The sequence below is a fragment of the Salvia hispanica genome, chromosome 4, assembly GCF_023119035.1.
Source record: "Salvia hispanica cultivar TCC Black 2014 chromosome 4, UniMelb_Shisp_WGS_1.0, whole genome shotgun sequence".
Lineage (NCBI taxonomy): Eukaryota > Viridiplantae > Streptophyta > Magnoliopsida > Lamiales > Lamiaceae > Salvia > Salvia hispanica.
Genome location: NC_062968.1, coordinates 14,777,733 through 14,797,881, shown reverse-complemented (window position 1 = coordinate 14,797,881; position 20,149 = coordinate 14,777,733). Strand labels below are relative to the sequence as shown.

The following is a 20,149-nucleotide window of genomic DNA, read 5'->3' as shown; positions in this document are numbered from 1 at the left end:
CGAGAAGATAGGCAACGCAAAGAGCGAAATAAAATTGGCATTTGAATCGATTGATTTTGCCATTTTGGTAAAGAAACAAAAACTTATTAGAAGAGAGATTAGAAGAGATGGGATAAAAAAGATCTTGCTCTGCTATCTGATACTATGAAAACAAATTCTAAAACTCACTATGAAGAAAGCTAAAAGATAAGTTTCACATGTTACTGTTCATTGACATTGATCAGAGGCATCTAGAATTTCTTCTTGATCCATGTACTATCACCTGATCTCTTGCTTTAACAACCTAATCAAAACAGAATCAGGAACAACTATTTGTTAAATTCTCTAAATACTGTCCCACGTCAACTTGGTGATGATCCAATCTAATCTATATAAGTATGGATAACCCTCCCCATTATGAGGCCTTTTAAGAGGTGAGTGACCAATTTCTAATATGGTATCAGAGCGGCCCAAGTCGATGATGATTTTCTCTTTATCTCTTATCTACCTCACGAGTGGAAGACCGATGTCCTTTCCGGCCCACATCGATGATGGTTCTCTAGCATTGCCTACCCACGTGATGGAAGACCGATGTCCTTTCCGGCCCACACGTGAGGGGGTGGTTAAATTCTCTAAATTCTATCCCACATCGACTTGGTGATGATCCAATCTAATTTATATAAGTGTGGATAACCCTCCCCCTTATGAGGCCTTTTAAGGGGTGAGTGGCTAATTTCTAATACTATTCTTCATCATTCCTTAAGCTGTCACATCTTTCTATGGTCCAAGTGTCACGTCTCTTCATGTCCTTTTATGGTCCAGTTAGTGATTCAGCAACAACCTTAGCATTGAGTTTGAATTTATGTTGCATGCAACTTTACATGAACCTTGAGTTTGCACTACAGAGTGATCTCCAAAACACCAACTATTCCGTACTTAGTTAACAATACGGAAGACCTAGACTAATCTTATTTTTTGGAATTTTAATTATATAAACGGCAATTACCAATTGAAGTAAACACATTATTATTCTCATAATAAAAAAATTAGTGTTTACAATATACTACTACTAAACACTTATTAACCGCGAAAAATAAATTATACTTAGTACGTATACATACTCCAACAATTCCTAGAACACACGGAAACTTAATCAGGAATAATTAGGAAGCATGAGAACAACCACCTATAACAAGTTAGGAGTAATTCATCCATTATCCTTTCTCAAGAATATTTTCCCAAGTTCTGCTGCGAACTTTAGTCAAAATTTTGTCGATATTAGTTATTATAGTTTAGACCGTAATTATTTTCTTGTGAATCGACCGATTATTTCTACACAGGAGTATGTTTTCTGCGAATACTAGAATTTCGTATTTCCATCTTGAAGATTTCACAACAACGTCCACAAACTAATCTAAATTAGGATTTAGTATCCATAATTATATATCTGGGCGCATCTAGTAATAATATTGAAAGTTAGGGTCCACCTCAAATTGCCAGAATAATTAATTCTCCAAATCATTTTAAGTAATGAATATAACGTTGAAACCTCTGCAGCCCCACCAAAATCGGAAATTAAGATATTAAACCACGAATGGTTTATTATTTAACTATAGGATGCTTAAACAAATTAATTAAGGTCGGGTAGAATTAGACATCTACATTTCCTAATGCAAATATCAACACATATATATATATTGTAGGTTGTTGTTTGGACAATGTATTAATTCTGCATTTACTTAATCATATGTTCACCGCCCAAATTTATAACTCTCTCAAGTCTCAAGACATCAAACTAATCGATCATTAGCTTAATTTGGCAATTATATTTCTGTCACTTTTAATATTTAAAACTGCTAATCACCCGCTGGCATGTCGTGAAACCTCCTATTTTGTTTTTTAGTGACTACACCTTTTAATATTATATATTTCTCTCGGCATTATCATAAAATTAATGTATGCAACTAGAATACCTACAATAATACATGTTGCAAGTTTGATTGAATGTAGAAAAGAGAGGAGACATACCATACCAACTAGTCATTGATGGTATATGTTCATGTATCATGTTGATGTTGCCAGGAAACATATTGTTTTGATTCGAACCAATGCATGCACAACATTTATATTTTGACGACATAAAGAAATCATACACAACAAACTCAATATAAAATGAATTATTGGTACTCGATTTTAAAATTCTTATTGCTTATTTGGATGATAAAGAAATTCAAAATTATATCACAACGTTCATATCGTTAATTCATAATTACTATCACAACATTCATATCATTCCCTAATGTATATGTTGAACTACTTTCTAGTGTCAAACTGTCCAACCAACAGAGAGTTCATTAATAACAGCTAACATAAAGTTCATTTCAAAATCATTTTAATTCATTTTTTCTAAAAAAAAACTTTAACAATCACAAAATGAAAATCGTATAAAACGAACTAAAAATGAATTCCGTATTACTATCTAACAATGTTCAAAATTAAATGAACTAAAACAAAGGTTTCAATCGCTAGAAATTAGTTGACATTGATCATATTCTTCGTTCCCTATATTCAAATCATAGTACTAGTCTTGTACCAGAGTATCCATTTATATAACCAAGGAGTATTTATTTCTCACGCCAAAGTTTCCGACTTTTCTATTTTAAATGGAATTCATTTATTAATACTTTTTCTTATATTACGTCAAATGCATGTTATCAATTTTTTATATGCATCAGCATGAGATTTCAGATTGAAATAGTCTCATATTACTGTCAAATAATATCAAGAATATATATCAAATATTTGAAATACAAGACTAATTAATTAAAGTAATCTGCAATAAAATAAAACTATCAATTTTTATCAAATTGAAAGTCCGAAGTATTATAACTTTTCATGAACGAAAAAACATAGACACGAGTCTTCTTACAATTCGAGTGAGATCCGTCTGGTATTTTTTCAATGAGAAGAAATTTATGAATTATTTGCATTTGCATAAATTTTAAAAAAATGTGCTCAAACGAAATAATAAAATGTAATGAATTATATATTTTTTCCATAATCACGTCATCCTTATCCAAGATATTGGGAAAACCTAGATTTAATTAATATAATTATGTATAAGTAATAGGTATACTTAAAAAATAGTATAAATTTAACTAAAAATAGAATATAGAGTAAAATACTACTTCAATCCTACTACTACTATTATGGTAATGCTATAATATCAAAAAATTATTTTCCTAATTTTTTTTATCCAACTAGTTCATCAATTGACAAGTCCATGCCTAAATCTATCTAATACTACTATTATTCATATACTGATTGTAATATCTCACCAAATGAAACTACGATTTTTACAAAAGTGAAATCGAAATTATCAAGCCATAAATCTATACATTTCTTTTTAGTACGTCCAACTTATTCTGTATCACTATTTTGATAAAATACAACACACTTTCTTCTACTTTATTCACTCTACCGTTTGCATACTTCTACTTTATTCTAGTTCTATTTAATACTACTATAGTGTGACAAATCGAAAAAGGTAGAAGTGGAATGATAAATCGGAAAAGGCAGAGACGTATAAAAGGGCATTGATAATTAGGAAATGTTAGTGAAGCTGGAATTAATAGCGATAGCGCAAGTGGCCGAACTTGGTTACAAAAATGTGGCAGAGCACATGCTTGAGACGCAAGCTTATTTCTCTGCAGCTGACTCACCGCTTACATCACGTGCATACCCAATCCAACTATATAACCGCCCCTCCACCGCCTCATTTCCCCATTTCCACATTCACTCCTCTCTCTCTCTCATCATCTTATCTCTCTACAATTCATTAATTTCACACTCACCTCGACACATTATATTTCTCTCATTTTATCAACAACAATGGGAGGTTGTATATCGTCGGACTCCGATAACTCTACCAATCAGAAGCCGTGCGCCACGGTGATCTCTGTTTCCGGAGAACTGCGCCGGTATCCGCTCCCGGTCACGGTCTCGCAGGTGATCCAGTTCGAGACGTCGTCGCCGGACTCCGTCTTCCTCTGCAACTCCGACCGCCTCTACTTCGACGATTACGTCCCGCGACTCGACGCGGCGGAGGCGCTGGAGCCGGACCAGATCTACTTCGTGATGCCGGCGTCGAGGCTCCAGAGCCGCCTCGCCGCCTCCGACATGGCGGCGCTGGCCGTCAAGGCGAGCGTTGCGTTCAACGATTTCAACCCGCGGCGGGGCCGCAAGTCTCGGATCTCGCCGGTTTTGGCGGCGGAGGAAGATCCGCAGTCGATTCATCAGATTAAAATCAACGAAAATTCGTACGTTCAAGTTAAAAGCGGAAGGAAGTCTTCGTTGGGCGGCGTTCCGAGATCCGGCTCCGTGAGGAAGATGCAGAAGCGACGAGCGAAATTGGCAGTTCGATCCTTCAGATTAAGGCTCAGTACGATTAACGAAGGCTCCGTGCTCCTCAATTGATTGACTTTGCATACCATTTGTGGAGGTTGTGGATTTCATTCTTCCACTCAGCTGTAAATAATTTTGAGTCCATGTCGATCCTCATTTGGAAATGGAAATTCCAGGAATCTAGAGAGTTTTTATTAGGTTTTTTATTGGGGGAATTGGAGTTGAAGAAGAAAACAGAGGTTGAAAATGCATATTGATTAGCAGTTTAGGAACAAAATCAACATGTATTGATACGTTTGTAGTCTCACCGTGTCTGTGTATTAAATAATACGCGCGCTCATGTTCATAGCATTATCATATAAACAAATGATCATTGTCAATACATTGTGCCGTTCTCTTATTCCTCTGTGTTCCTTCCTTCGTCCCCTATTAAGAGTCACACTTTTCTATTTTGGTCCATCCCTAATTAAGAGCCACACTTCATTTTTACTCACACATTCCACTAATTTTTTCAAACTAACTTTTCTTTACATTTCTTAAAACCCTGTCTAGTCAAAGTGTGACTCCCAATGGAAGACGGAGAGAGTATCTATTCTACATAAATTTAAAAAAAAAAAAAAACTGATTTTATGTAACATACTATGCGGACATTTAAAATTATCAATAGTTTCCAGTAAAAAGAGGATTAGTTTCTTCCACGTAAAATTCTAATATTCACATTGCAACTGAGATTGCACAATATAAATAGCTTAATGTAAGTCAAAAAATCTAAAATTGGATGTGGAGTATGCTTCAAACTTACCTATTTTACGGCGAATACATTGTGTCACATTTCCTAAATAATTATAACTTTAATTGAACGCGAATATATATAATTTTTAATCTATATACATTGCTGTTTGGTATACTAGATAAAATAGTAGCACAATATAATCTAAGATGAAGTGAGATAAATCTTATGAATCAAACATAATACAAATTTAATCATGGAATATAAGTTGCGAATCAAACACTTGTGCAATAGACTAAACTACTATTCCATATCAAGAATGTTATCGTAGGGAGAGAACGGTCAAGACAGGTCGCACGCTCCTCTTTCAATTTGACATGTTGACTCGTGTGAAACTGAAAATTAATTATTTTCATTTAATTTTGTGAAACAATTTATTAGTAATAAAATTCCCCAGCCGGTTTTACTAAGTTATACTCCCCTTAAATAGCTTGATTGCAAAATAATGTTGTGCTACTTTTTATCGTTAGTTTTGTAATTTTGCTCCTGTAAAATTTACAGAGTTGGAATGCAAATTTTCCACTTCTGTCGTAACACCCATATAGTGACAGGTTAAAAAAAAGATGGAGATCCAATTACGTGGGGGCTGACGTTGTTATCCAAGTCAATTGACCGTGTAGTCTCCATTTTAATTAAAACTTGGTCATATATCTGGAAACGTAGCATTATTAAAATTTGATACTACATGCTACGATTTTTCAATACGTGTACTACTAAAGCATTTGAATATCGATTTCCACATATAATTGGCCGCATTATTATAATAAGTATGTACTTATATAAACAAATACTACTACTATGTTATTATATTAGTGGGAGACAAAAGTAGAAATTAGAGTTTAAAAACCAGCTGAGAAAATATTGGGCAATACCAACTAATCAATCATTTTGCAAGAGACTAATGGGGCATCAAAGCAAGTTGGCTACTCATTTGATGTTGTAGTCTATAATATTTTAAGGGAGTCTGTTTAAAACAACCACAAATTAGGTTTCATTCATCTTTACCAACACAAATTCAAGGTAATATGTGTATAAGTAATAAGTGTATTGTGGGTAGTTCAAAGGGAGATGTCCAAGAAATGACAAATTATTTGAGTTTAGGACATAACATTAAATCGATCTGAGAGCATTTGAGATTGGCTTCGTTGCATAATGAGATCAAGACTTGTAAATCAATATTGTCCAAAATTTAATAAGGGATCGATCGAGTGCACTAAACATAACAGCATCCACAAATTTCAATTATATCACATCAAACACATCCGCTTCCTTAACCTGAATACTTACAAAGACAGAGTCCTATTATCCACAAATCCACTCTTAAAGACCGAACCACCGAACCCTACCAAATTAGGGCTTTTAGATCAAGTTTTTTATGGATAAGATACAAAAATTTATAAATTATTTTCGCCTTCATCACGAGCCTATTTTAATTCATCTGAAGGTAAATAAGTCATACTAACATGTTACGAAGATTTAACTTCGTTCCAGAATATATTACTTCATTCTAGTAGGTTTTTACTTCATTCCAGTACGTAAATGTGGTTTCGCCGTCGGGTGCCGTTCTTTCTCTCTACAATACCTATCACCAACGCCATGGCGCTAATATGGTTTAATAAACACATGGAATAATGTAATAAATTATTGGAATGAAGTATGTGTAGAAGCATTTGAAGTACAAAATGAAGTAATAAACCTATATAATGAAGTAAAATGGGTTTGTAATGAAGCCGAAAAAATTTTCACAGCAGCACATCTCATCAAAAAACTAGATCTAATGGCCCAGATTTGGTCTCTAGTTCGGTCTTTAAAATTGGTTCGACATTGATCACAACTCTCTCTCTATATATATATATAGGAGTATGAAATTCAAGACACGATCGGGATCGAGTCTTATGCTTTAAATTTTGATGCATCATGCATGGATACACATTTATCTTTTCCAAATTCTAGTCAATGATGGAGAAACGACTAATATACGGTATATACTCATCCATAGGGTTGTATTATATACCAAACTAGATTTAAACGCTAAACGCCAATGTCCTTTCTACATGAATGAAGGTTATTCTCGTCCAAAGTAGAAGAAAAATGGACTAACCTATCTTGAATATTTGTATGTATCTATCTGCATAAAATTAGACCAATTAAGATGCGACATTGTATGACAGAGGTTGGCAGTAATCCAAATTCCAAACTCAACTAACCAAAACTATGGGAATTAAAATTATAAGTTGGTATAATTGTAATAGATGATGATGAAAAGTGTTTTTTAGTTAGTTAGTTTAACCAACCGTTTACCCCCCTTTTCAAGAAATTGTCACGCTTAATTTAATTTCATGCATCAGAATATTTAGGGCTCAGATTCATGTGAGTGATGTATAAAGAAGTTGTTTTAGTTTCGATCCAACAGTTTTTTTTAGGTGAATTAGTTATACTAGAATGAAGTTATAATTGTAGGTCTCAGTCAATATCAGTTAATGTTTGTAACCAACCAAATAGTCTGTTTCTAGCAACTGTTGAACTGTATTTAAATTATGAGTCTTAAATTATTTCAAGGGAATCAAATGAGTTTTATGAAAGAGACTTTTTCTGTTGACTATCTTTATTATTGCTTTTAGTTTTGCACCGGAGAACCAGCCAACCCGGGACCGAAATCTGGCCTCTGAATTTATATTTCATCTGCACGTAAAAACATAGTTCCATTTATGGGCAGAACGTGTTTTAATGAGAAATTAGTAAAGTAAATAGAAAAAAGAGAAGGAGAAAAAGTGGAAAAAGTTAGAGAGGGTGATAGGTGGGTAAAATAAGAAATAGGAGAAAAAATACGAAAAGTACGAGAGAAACTTTCTATATCTAGAAATTAGATTATTTTTGGAAGGTGTATAAAAATTAGTCTAAATTTAGAAATTTAGAAAGTTTCTAAATTTTGGTATTTTTTATAAATTTTTAAATTGGTCTAAAATATCACAAATTTTACAATTTGTTTGATACTCCCCCAACCTAACCCAAATAATATATCTTTGACAAAAAACTTATTCTACGTGGACAACTGCGAAATGTTTATGATATGTCAAACCACTTTTTACGTTCGTGGCAAGTAGGATAAACCGATAAACAACTAAGTATAAGAGCACGATGATTTAATATTGCCAAATAGGATAAGAAGTCCCTTCGGGGACATCCGATAAAATTGGAATGATACAGAGAAGATTAGCATGGCCTTTGCGCAAGGATGACACAGATAAATCGAGAAATGCCAAATAGGATAAAAAAGCGCACGTAAGTTAGTATGATATGGTGATTGACCTGCCGTGAAAAATAACAAACAAAATTTAAAGTTTGTGATGTTTAAGACCAATTTTTATGTTCGTATAAAATATCAAAATTTGGCCAAAATTTATGATTTTAATTAGAGACCATATTATAAAAAAAATACTCCATGAAATTTAAACCAGTATAATTAAGAGTTTAAGACTGCTTATCAAGAAAATTCGCCATTATTCTCGCTAATGACAAGGAAGAAAGGCGTGGATTTGCTGTGATCAATTACAATAGAAGGGGGTGGATTTGCTGTGATCAATTACAATCGGTTTTGCAAGTGTAGTTGAGTTTAACAATTTTTTTGAATAGAATGTTGAAAACGTGGGGAATAAGTGAAAGGCTTTTTTAGCTTTTCATTTTAAAGATTTATGGCATTTCATCTTGATGTAATCTCCAACTCCATTAAGAGATATCTTGATTGTAGATTCTTCAAATGCTTTCTTCTTGCCATAAATAAGTGGAGTTTGGGAGAGGAGAATACACCAAAAATATCACAAAACAATTCTCTTTTCTTTCTCTTTAGTCCTCTAGTATACTAGTTTGCAATTGAGGACATTGCATTGCTAGATTCTCGCCTTCAAGTCAAGTTCGTTGGTGCCTACGAGCTTAAGGTACTTCTACTCGATAGGAGGAAAATAGTTTCATCTTTAGAGACAATAGTTAGCATTATGTAACTTTCGTGATATTTATATTGGTATATCGTTTCATCTTTAGAGACAATCGTTTCATCCTCCAAACGAGATCTTAGGGTTAATAGTAGAGGACCTATACATCTTTAGTAAATTCACCTTCGTGTGTTGGATCCATAACTATTGCTTAAGTACTATATATCGTTATTCTCTTCCAATTTAGAGTAATTATTATACATTGATATTGTGTTCCTTGTATCCTAAAATATAAACATATATCCAATCAGTCATTACAATGATATTGTGTTACTTATATCCTAAAATATGAACATATATCCAATCAGTCATTACAAATTCATTGAATAAATTTGCAATAGTTAAAACTTGAAATTTATATGTGTTTGAGGGGGCGTGAACCGATTTTATCGGTGTGGACAATGCATGTTTCATGTAGGGAACACTTTGATATAATGAATAAATATCTCGTGCCACCAAATAATTCGTTTCCCATCCATCAATACAACCACAAGATTTTAGTGTATCCTAAAAACAATTTTCAATATAAACATAAGAAAAAAAAATAGGAGTCAAATTAGATAAAAGATTGGAGTCCCCATACTCCCATTCCCATAGTATATATATAAAAATGTGGACCCCGCTGGTTATTTCCATATCCCTTCCCATGGAGCTAATTATTATGTGTGTGCGTGCGTGCGCGCCTATGGAATAAATAATAAATATCTGTTTATTCTTTAATATTTCCACTTATTTTTATGATGCTACCATAAGGTCAAAAAAATAGAAGAAGAAATTTAGTATCTTCTCCGCATGTAAATTTTCCATATAATTGAAGTAGAAGATCAGAAACCGACACAATAAATCAATTTTACAACCTTCTTCTTGCCCAACATAGATTTATTTCATCTTTAATAGTTTTTCACGTGAATTTCTAACATACAAGTCAATAATTATAAATATAAATTGAAATGAGTTAGTAGGTTCGAATATGAGAATTTTGACTTCTAAACTCATCCATAAAATTTTAGCATATTTATTTAAAAAAAAATTAAATATAACATGTCACATGTACTAACAAAACATGATGCAGGTGGTATAAAATGAGTAATAAAGTTTAAGGAATTTTGAGGGCAATATAAAAAAAAAAGTAAGTAAAGAAATAATGAAAGAAGAAGATGATGATGAGGTTCCACGATGAAACCTCCGGGCAGCATAATTACCAATTTGAGCGGTTTAATGTCTGTCTAGTCTCTACCCACTGAATGTGAAGCTATTTATCATGTCTGCGATCTGTGGCGTTGTGGGTCACCTCCTATTTTGTTTGCTCCTCCCACATACAGACTATTTTCGCCACGCCATCTTTCCATCCATGCCCTGTCCCACCTTGTGATTCTGCTCCCACTGTCGGTGCTTCCTTATTCATTTATTGGGATTCTCCTTGCAAATCCTAATCGACTCCTCCTCCGCCTAGGGATCATGTCGCCCACGCCTTCCCGCCATCTCAATCCCGTCAGTCTACATTTTCCCTACCTCTTTTTTACATGCATCTCTATCTAATGCTTTCATTTGTGTGAAAATGCCAATTTGTAGTAATCAGATTCAATGCCATGCCACTGCTTCGAATTTCAATCCCACTTTGCATTTTTGTTTCTGCAAATCTTTCCATGTTTTAATGCATTTTATCTTCCTCAATCGTACTTCTGCAACTTGTGTAATTGTAGTGGTTAAGGAAATGGCTATTGTTTATACCTCATTTCCAGACCAATCTCAATGATTTGATTCACAACTATATCAAATAATCAGTATCTCACAAATAATTTCATCAGAGGTTGCTCATTTCTAACTCTCTTAGGGAAGGTATCTATCTACCTACTATTCTATTGATCAGGGAATTACTGCTTCTTCTGTAACCCGTCCCTGTTTATCGTCTCTGTATTTTTTTTACTTTTTATGAACTAATTTAGTTATTTGGCCCTGTTTGCCGCAGTCTTCATCAGATTTGGTGAAAGAAATCAATACACTTGAGGTTCAAATAGTACATTTGGAACGCTATCTTCTTTCTATGTATCGTACTTCTTTCCAGAAAACTATCCCAAGTAATCCGGGACACCATGGAAGCCACATACAACAAATGACTGGAATACAACCATTGGTAACATCTGACCTATCATCCCGGAGAACAATGTCAGAAGTGTCCAAAGGCTATTGTGAACATCAACGGTGTTCGTCCCCAACAAGTGCTTTAACTGGCCCAACTGATACCGTTCCATTCACTACTCCAAAGTCATCATTTGCAAGGGTGATGTACTTATTACCTTGTTTCATATTGAATACAGTTGGCTTTCTTTCTACGCACTCACGTGTATTTGCTTTCGCATAGTAATTCATCTAATATTTTGATTGAATATGTTTGGTGCATTGCAGGAAAGGAAGAGTGCTTATTTTAGACGGCGTAGCCTTGTAGACCATCTTGGGAATTTTTGTGTTGGCGATGCCTGCATTTTCCCAGATAAGCTATCCGAAGACATTTTAAGATGTATATCTGACATCTACTGCAAAGTGGGCAACTCCGCACGAAGCCATAAAGGCTATTCAGTTTCATCGAATTCATCATTCTGCTCCTCAGGCACATTTTCTCCCAGAAACTTATCTGGCAGTTGGAGTCCTCAATGTCATGATGAAGTTTCGGAGAATTACAATATTGAAGGTCTGAAACAAGATAATGACCCTTATGCTGCGATGGTAGAAGTCCTGAAGATATGCTTAGATGACGAGAGTTACAGTTATGCTGCTATAATGCTTCAGAAATTTAGGTTTGTTTTTACAAATGTGCCATATCTCAACTCTATTTATGAAAAACCAGTAGGATTAAATGATATGTTTACCTTAAATATAAAAAGAGCCAAGTATGATTATGCTTTTGCAGTGTGAACATTTTCTTTTCCTTTATGTAGGTCTCTAGTCAAAAGTCTTGAGAATCTTGACATGAAGAAGATGAGGCATGAACAGAAGCTTGCCTTTTGGATTAATATTCACAATGCATTGACGATGCATGTATGTCTTTCACGCTTCTCCAACTTTGTATTCTGATCATGACCATTCCACTTACAATATGTTTGAACTTATGCTCGTATCTATGTTTGAGCGGCCAGAACCAGATCTGTTGCTAATTATCACATATAACCAGATAACGTTACTCCACTACTTTAAGTACAAAACAAAATGCTGACTTCTTTCTGAGATGCAAAATCTGCAGTCTGGTTATTCATTGCCTAAATGCATCATATTTCAGATTGACTTCATGTATTTTCAACTTCCTTTGCAGGCTCATTTAGCATATGAAAATCAAAACTACACAAAAAGCACTTTCATCACAAAGGTAATGGCTGATGACTGATGAGGGAGTTTTAATCGCTCAGTCTTTCATTAGATTTATCATCTGTGTATATGATATTTCCACGTGAAATTCTTTGTTCCAGGCTGCATATAACGTCGGTGGGCTCTGCGTTACCGCTTATGACATACAAAGCTCCATTTTGGGGTTAAAATCTCACTATTCTGCTCCGGTAAATATCTATTACTTCTTTCAGTATTTCTTGAGCTTGTGCATATTGTAATACACCAACGAGTACTTAGACATGAATGATCTTCAGTGTTCACTGTGTTCTATATTCTTAAAGGAAATATTATATGGTTTGCTGGATCATCCTCACTAATTAAACATCAAACAATGGATAATGAATGCCATACAGATTCTTCTCTTCTCTTCTCCATAGTTTTCTTGATTTAGCAACTTATTGACTTAACATGACATGCACAATTGCAGTGGCTTCAGACACTTCTCTCTCCAAGGAGGAAATTCAAAACCGGGGTCTCAAAACATGCTTATGCTATTGACTATCCCGAACCGCTTGTTCATTTCGCACTTAGCTCAGGAGCACGCTCTGACCCTGCGGTAATGCATTTGTTAGATGTTTCTTTGGCTTGCTTGTTCTTCTTCCTTTTTTTGCAAAAGACTGAAATTAGTCTATTCTTTATTCCTGCTTATTCTCAATACTTTTGAATGATTTGGATTGTAGATTCGCATATACTATGCAAAGAGTATATTTGAGGATCTGAATGCTGCCAAAGAAGAGTTCATACAAGCTACAGCTTATGTTCATAAGCAGAAAAGGCTATACCTGCCAAAAATCTTGCAGTATTATGCAAAGGATATGTCACTTAGCACAGCTGCACTTCTGAAAGTTGTAGGAGACTGCCTACCTGAATATCAACAGAAATTGATTGACAGATTCCTGAAGGGTCGACCGGAAAAGTGTTTGTGTTGGCTAGAGGAAAGTTCGTCTTTTCGGTATTTGATCCATAAAGAAATAGCTGAAACGGCATGGTGATGATTTTATCAGTTTTTTAAAGGTAATTATGATGCATAGTTTTGCAGTTTTGAAGGTTTTCTGTACAGAGAGATTGTCTAAGAGTGATGCAGATTTTATTGGCGTACTGATAGAAAAAATAAATATGTTTTGCTTATGAGGTTTTTGTACCTTATTCTGAGAGTGTTATGAGTTTGAGAGGTATTTAAGTTAAATAAAAAACCCCTTTTTCTTTCAGTTATATATGGACTTGTATGAACTCAACTTGTACTGTGTGTATTAGTTTCATCACCCTAAGTTTATTTCATTTTTGGCATTCAATATACTTTTTGACTTTGAAGCACATTTGTAAAAAACTTGTACTACTATTAATTTTCAGTGTCACTCGATACATTATGATAATATCTATAGACTATAAGCGATAGAGAAAAGAAAGTTAGCAGTTTCTACTTGAAACATGCTGACTGGAGTTTCACATATGTATCCCTAGGCTAATGCAACATCTCGGGGTATAGATTAAATGGTAGAATTCATCTAAAAAGACTAGATTATTAGACGAGAGAGCAATGGTTTCAGTCCGTAACAATCGATCTTTCATAAAGCCCAATGTCCTTGTTGGCCACGGCTGATCCGTAACAATCGATCTTTCATAACAAACTCACGACCTTGCACTGAATGCCGCGCATTATTTGTGGCCCTGTTGTTGGATCTTAGTATGGTGATCTTAAGACCATCTACATTGGTGATATGATAACAACAATCACATTTATGCCTCAATTCCATTTTTAGTTGTCATGTAATATTAACCAGTCCCATTACACCACAATTCAAATGATCAATTTCATCATTATATATTTAATTAAATTTATATATTTATATAATCAAAATAAATGAATCAAAATTAGAAAATTACTTGAATGAATACTGAAAATGATAATTGATTAAACACCAGAAAATACATGGTTTAAACTCCTAGTAGCAGTATTACTTAATGAAATAAACTTCAATTGTTGCATGCTCAAATTTTTTGATTAGATCGTGTTGGAGTTGCCCGTAAGTTCGTTCCTCGTGTATGGAAGCCTCAAGCGCACATAATATCAAAATTGCGGTGGTGCGCCCTAAGTTGGACTGTAGCTGGAAATTACTGAACTAGAATCCTTCTTTCTCCTTGTGAGATAAATGTGTTTTCTTTTGTCCTCGATTAAAATTTCATGCATTATATACAAGCATACATTATTATGCCAGCGGAGCATGATTGACCTAGCATGCCTGGAGCACATTGAAAACTCTCGTGTAACCTCTCACCTTTTAAAAGAATAATGCTCTCTTTTGATCAATCGATTTAATCGTCTTCACGAATACATGTCACTTTGGATAAATGTTATCTGTCGTGTACACCATGTTGTATTATTATTAGGATTGATACTAAATTATCTTATTGTACTAAAGTACGATTATCAACTTTGGACAAACACATCAACTTCAACATGAAGAAAAAATAATTTTGGGGGAAAATCGGGAAATTCCAAAATTAGTAGCATGTTTATATTTTAAAAGAGTTTGGGAGAAAAACGCAATTTTATTAAACTAGATGCAGATTATTCTAAAATTATTGGGCAATGTAAACAAAGAATTTCTATTATATCGTACAACAAATTCCGAATAGATATTGTACTACAACCAAACATAAAACAGGCGAAATCTGTAAAAAGAAGACGACGGTTTTGAACAAGGGAGACATTTGGATCAAGCTCCGACGACCTGCCACCGCCACCATGGTATCCTGCTCATTCCCCACCTTTCTTCGATTCTCCATTTTCTCATTTAACATTTGTTCATTCTCATTCCTTGCTTGTCGACGTAACAATTGGTAATTTCCGCCACTCTTCACTTTCATGATCTGATTAATTGATTAGATCTCCCCTCACTTTCTCTAACTATTACTACATGATTTAATCGCGATTTTAAGTTCCGACGTGCACCTGTTATCTTGGATGGCCAGTTTGTTTGATTCATTTTTGCATCTGCTGAGGGGTGGAGCAGGAGATGGTGTAGGAAAAGAATTTTGTGAGCTAGTTAGTGAAAGAAAGAAAAGAATTAAAATTTGGGCTTACAATCGTATTAGCAAGCTATCGACATGATCCTTGCAACCCTAGAATTCATCAACTAGGATCTACTTAGGTACAATAACGGGAACAATATATGTGCAGTGTGAAAAGGCACCTAATTAGGTAAATTGAGTGTTGTGTTTTTTTGCACTTCTTAGATAGTAAGCTGGTTTCTATGTAACTAGAGTATTGCCTTGACCATGTCTCTTTTACCTAGTCCATAAGTTGATAAAATCCCACTATCTCCTGCTGCTTTCTATTTTATGAGCTTCATATTACTGTCTATTAATGATGTACTACTATTCTTGTACTTTTCCATTATTTCAGATTCACTTTGTTCTTCTCATTAGCAGACAAGGGAAAGTAAGGTTGACAAAATGGTACTCACCGTATTCTCAAAAGGAAAGGACAAAGGTATATCCGTATATGTCTTTACAATGATTTATGATCAAGAAAAAGTTCATCTTAATCACTAACCCTTGTCACGCTTGGAGTAAGTTCTGTCTTCCCTTCACTCATGTTGCGAATGTAGAAATTGAAAACATGGAACTACACAGGAGTTTATTTCTCAACTCAATTTGGACCTTGTTCCTAGTTCATTCAAACTATGTTTTCATTGACAATCTTTGCAAATTAAACTAACGGAGAGGTTCTTCGTCGTAAAGGTTATCCGGGAGCTTAGTGGTATGATTCTCACCCGAGCCCCTAAGCTGTGCAACTTTGTGGAATGGAGGGGATACAAAGTTGTTTACAAAAGGTAGTATGCATTTTGCATTCTGTTTAAACCTTTCCAACATTGTTTAATATAATTCATAGTTTCATACACCGCCCTTTTATAATGTGCACAATTAATCATTTGCATCTTACTACTTACTTGACAGGTATGCTAGCCTTTATTTCTGCATGTGCATTGACCAGGATGATAATGAATTGGAGGTCCTCGAAATTATCCATCATTATGTTGAGATACTAGATCGCTACTTTGGAAGTGTATGGTTCAAACTTAAGCAACTATTTACTTCAAGATTTTAATTAGCTTGTGATATCATGTTCAACACGTTATTTGTTTTATTTTTAGGTCTGTGAGCTGGACTTGATCTTTAATTTCCATAAGGTATGTTTATGTTGTCTCAGCTGTTTCTGAAATGTTTGGAGAGATTTATCTGTCCAAAATCTGTTGAGAGTGAGACTTCTATCTGTGCCTTGAGTTGTTAAGGCCACATCTATTCTCCTAAGCATGGTTTATTTACTTAGTAATGGTATGCATACATAGATTCATGCTGACAACTTTATTGTTACTAATTGTTCTTATGTCAATTGTGTCAGATGCTTTTCTAGGATTCTGTGGTCTACATGTTTTAGGACTTATAAATGTCTCACGGGTTGTTAGTATGAGAACCTTTGCTATATTTTTGGAATTGCATCTCAGTATTTGATCATGGGTTGGAACTTTTATTTGAACAGTATAAGTGCTTATCTAAGAAACTCTTAATATAGGTTTTAACTTGGATGTTTCAAGCTAAATTTGAATTTTATTAGGAATATGTAGAAAGTTTGAATTCTTTGGCATAGCAAAAGAATGAGTTTTGTTTGTCTATCTCGATGATAGCAGTGCTTAGTTGCCTATGAAAAGTTCTAAGAATATGGCCATTGTTAGTCATAATGTGCAAGTACCATATGTACCATATCAATTTGCGACTCCTGGAACCAGTGGTGTAAACATGTTAATTTAGTCTACACTTGTTTTTGGATAAACTAGAAACTCCTCTTTGATCTAAGGTTTGAGTTATTTCAATCCAGATATATCCTGTCCATCTTAGATCGTGTGACCTTTTGCTTTTCTGATATACCCAGAGTGTTATTCCTTGTAATCCTGGAAGGTACTAACTGATGGTCTTGCCTCCTTACGTATCCCTTTATGTTCCGGTTCTCATTTTGGTCTTGACAATTGACACTAGTTGTTGTAAAAAAAGTTCAATGTCTATTATGGCTTCCAGGACTACAAGTGTAAAAAAGTGGTGTGTCACTTCTATGTATATTCTTCCAGAATATGACCTAGCTATTGCCTTGCCTAATACTCAAAGTGCTCTTCTTTGTCAGTCGCTCAGGGCTTGGGTTTTGGATCTGATTCCTCGTACACCCTGTATTATTTTTGAGAAATTATAGATGCTAATTAATTTAGAGATTCAGTCATATAATTGGATTGAATCAAATAAAGCCAACTATCATAGAAGTCAGGCAAACAACTTACACATAAAGTACTGCAACCCTCATCACTTGGTGAGAGAAGTTACCCCGTGCTCTCGGTGGGACTCAAGCCCCCTAAATGTAATTTCTCGTTTATTTCTAGTTAAAAATATTGATTGTTTTTTTTTCATTTCCTTTTCTTAGTGTTATGTTGTGTACTCTCTTTATAAACGACCTAAGTTAAAGCCTCATATTAGTCACGTATCCGACAAACTGCTCTTTTATGTTTGATGGTAATAGTTATTCTTCTTAACTATTTTTTCTCTTTTTTAATGGTAAACAACATATATAAATACATAACTCACAAGTGTTTAATGCAGCCACTTTGTGGCCTTTTTATCTCATTGTAACTCTCTAGGTTTAATGCAATGACAGGCGTATTATATATTAGATGAAATCCTGATTGCTGGTGAACTTCAAGAGTCGAGTAAGAAGACAGTTGCACGCTTAATAGCTGCACAAGTATGTTGACTTCAGATCTTATGAAAGATTGCCATTCTAAACTCTGTAGCCTTCTGAGTAACAACCAATTGTTTTACAGGATTCTCTGGTTGAGGCAGCCAAGGAGCAAGCTAGTTCCATCAGCAATATGATTGCTCAAGCAACAAAATAAGGATGTGCTGGTATCTAAACTGTTAGTATTATAAACCAAGTCTATAAGATTAGATTTATTTTGATCTTGTCAAGATCTGTGGTGACCTGAAGTTGCTCATTCTGTTTGATTTTCATACCCACATCTTATAATGCTTAAGGTTATCAACTCATTTTCGTGTCGTGTTCTTATTTTTTGGCAGGACCTAGACTTGTTTGGAGATATAGAAATTGCTGGTGCTGTTGTGATTTCGTTTAGTCTCAGGTAGCATTGCAAATTGTGGGAAAAATACGATCAAGATGATATTTGTATCGATGTTGAGATAACATGAATGCAGTGATTTGCATTCAATCGGAACCAGATATATTTCGTTTGGGCAAAGGAATTGGATACAAACGTAGTTAAAATTTCAATTTATCTGTGGGCTGTGGAAGAAAAACTTTATACCATCAAACTTATTTTGTGCAGCTTCAAATTTTCGATCTAATTAAAATGAGAGAAGAAAATATATTCTAAATAATATGCCAATTGTTGAATAAAGTTGAAGTTGATGTTGTTCAAATTTAAGTCTGTGCCCGGGCTTTGAAAATTGGCATGAAAAAGCATTAGTCTTAATATTGTTTACAGTTATACCACGAAGAAATATTTAGGATGCCTGCATGTATGAAATTAAAGCCTCTGTATATAAAAGCCTAATCAAATTATTATTAAATGAAAACATAAATTAGGGGAAACTCTAATTCCCAAACCTCGGCCACCAGGTGAAATCTGACCGACATAAGTTCAATGTTGCTGCTAGGAGCCCATCATCGTCTTTGGGAAAGCGATTGGGGGCATGCATCACACTATATATCCTGCACTGAGGCGAACAAAAGTTGGCCACGGTGCTGTATCTTGACGACTATAGACAATCGACAATAAAAGAAAATAAAAAGAAAAGAAAAAAAAGTTAGTGCTACTTGTTTTGCAACATAGATGACATTATTTAAGTTGTCGACCATTTTGTTACGTATGATTTTTCGACTCCAACAACGTGCTCCTTCCATTTCATAATAGTAAAGTCATTTTTTCATTTTCGGACGTTCCATAATAATGGAGTCATTTCATTTTTTTAAACAAAAGTAAACGCATGTCTTCTCACTTACTTTACACTCTCTTACTTTATTCTTCTTTATCTCTTTACCTTTTTCATTTTTAACTTTATTCTTTCTTTACCTAAGAGCACTCCCAATGGTGCCGGCTAAAAGTCGGCGTTTTTTCGCCGTCTATCGCCGAGTTATCGCCGACCAATGGGAGAGGTCGGCGATAATTCGGCGATTTTTCCTCCCGTTTTATCGCCAACCGGCGAAAAATCGCCGGATTATCGCCGACCACTGTGGGCGATAATTCGGCGATAAATATATTTTTTGTTTTTTTGTTTTTAATTTCCCCCCTATAAATACACACCTTCTCTTCATTCTCTCCCCATCCTCATCCCTTTTCTCTCTTCATTCTCTCCTCATCCTTAATTTTTTTACTTTGAATATTTTTTTTTCCATTCCTGTACTATTTTTTTTTATTAATTTTCGTCGTTGTAATGTTTACCCGTGTTTAATACAACGAATTTTATTACTATTATTTGTTTTGTCTTATAAATTAAATTAGCTAGCTTTATTATATACAAAAATAAAACAATTAAATTAGTGATG

General features: G+C 34.5%; 3 protein-coding genes and 1 non-coding gene across 6 annotated transcripts; all 4 read left to right on the top strand.

Moving 5' to 3' along the window:
- Window positions 1–3,870: 3,870 nt before the first annotated feature.
- On the top strand, window positions 3,871–4,455 carry LOC125220433. The gene has a single exon (XM_048122602.1). The coding sequence runs from the start codon at window positions 3,871–3,873 to the stop codon at window positions 4,453–4,455; it is 585 nt and encodes a 194-aa protein (XP_047978559.1).
- A 3,886-nt stretch (window positions 4,456–8,341) lies between these two features.
- Window positions 8,342–8,444, top strand: LOC125185729. Its single transcript, XR_007170231.1, has one exon. It is a non-coding gene; the product is annotated as a U6 spliceosomal RNA (small nuclear RNA).
- Window positions 8,445–10,337: 1,893 nt separating this feature from the next.
- Window positions 10,338–13,755, top strand: LOC125218586. 2 transcript variants are annotated; one of them, XM_048120280.1, is made up of 9 exons: window positions 10,342–10,653; window positions 11,132–11,443; window positions 11,569–11,680; window positions 11,771–11,957; window positions 12,099–12,198; window positions 12,470–12,523; window positions 12,624–12,710; window positions 12,971–13,099; window positions 13,224–13,755. In XM_048120280.1, exons 1-9 carry the CDS (start codon window positions 10,621–10,623, stop codon window positions 13,533–13,535), a joined length of 1,326 nt encoding a protein of 441 aa, XP_047976237.1. In that variant the 5' UTR covers window positions 10,342–10,620; the 3' UTR covers window positions 13,536–13,755. The 2 variants fall into 2 exon arrangements, with proteins under 2 accessions (XP_047976236.1, XP_047976237.1); XM_048120279.1 differs by having other exon boundaries at window positions 10,338–10,653; window positions 11,569–11,957.
- A 1,380-nt stretch (window positions 13,756–15,135) lies between these two features.
- On the top strand, window positions 15,136–18,878 carry LOC125217629 (AP-1 complex subunit sigma-2). 2 transcript variants are annotated; one of them, XM_048119151.1, is made up of 8 exons: window positions 15,136–15,292; window positions 15,950–16,036; window positions 16,288–16,379; window positions 16,504–16,612; window positions 16,701–16,736; window positions 18,245–18,331; window positions 18,411–18,492; window positions 18,664–18,878. In XM_048119151.1, exons 1-7 carry the CDS (start codon window positions 15,290–15,292, stop codon window positions 18,480–18,482), a joined length of 486 nt encoding a protein of 161 aa, XP_047975108.1. In that variant the 5' UTR covers window positions 15,136–15,289; the 3' UTR covers window positions 18,483–18,492; window positions 18,664–18,878. The 2 variants fall into 2 exon arrangements, with proteins under 2 accessions (XP_047975108.1, XP_047975107.1); XM_048119150.1 differs by having other exon boundaries at window positions 18,411–18,503.
- The last annotated feature ends 1,271 nt before the right edge of the window (window positions 18,879–20,149 follow it).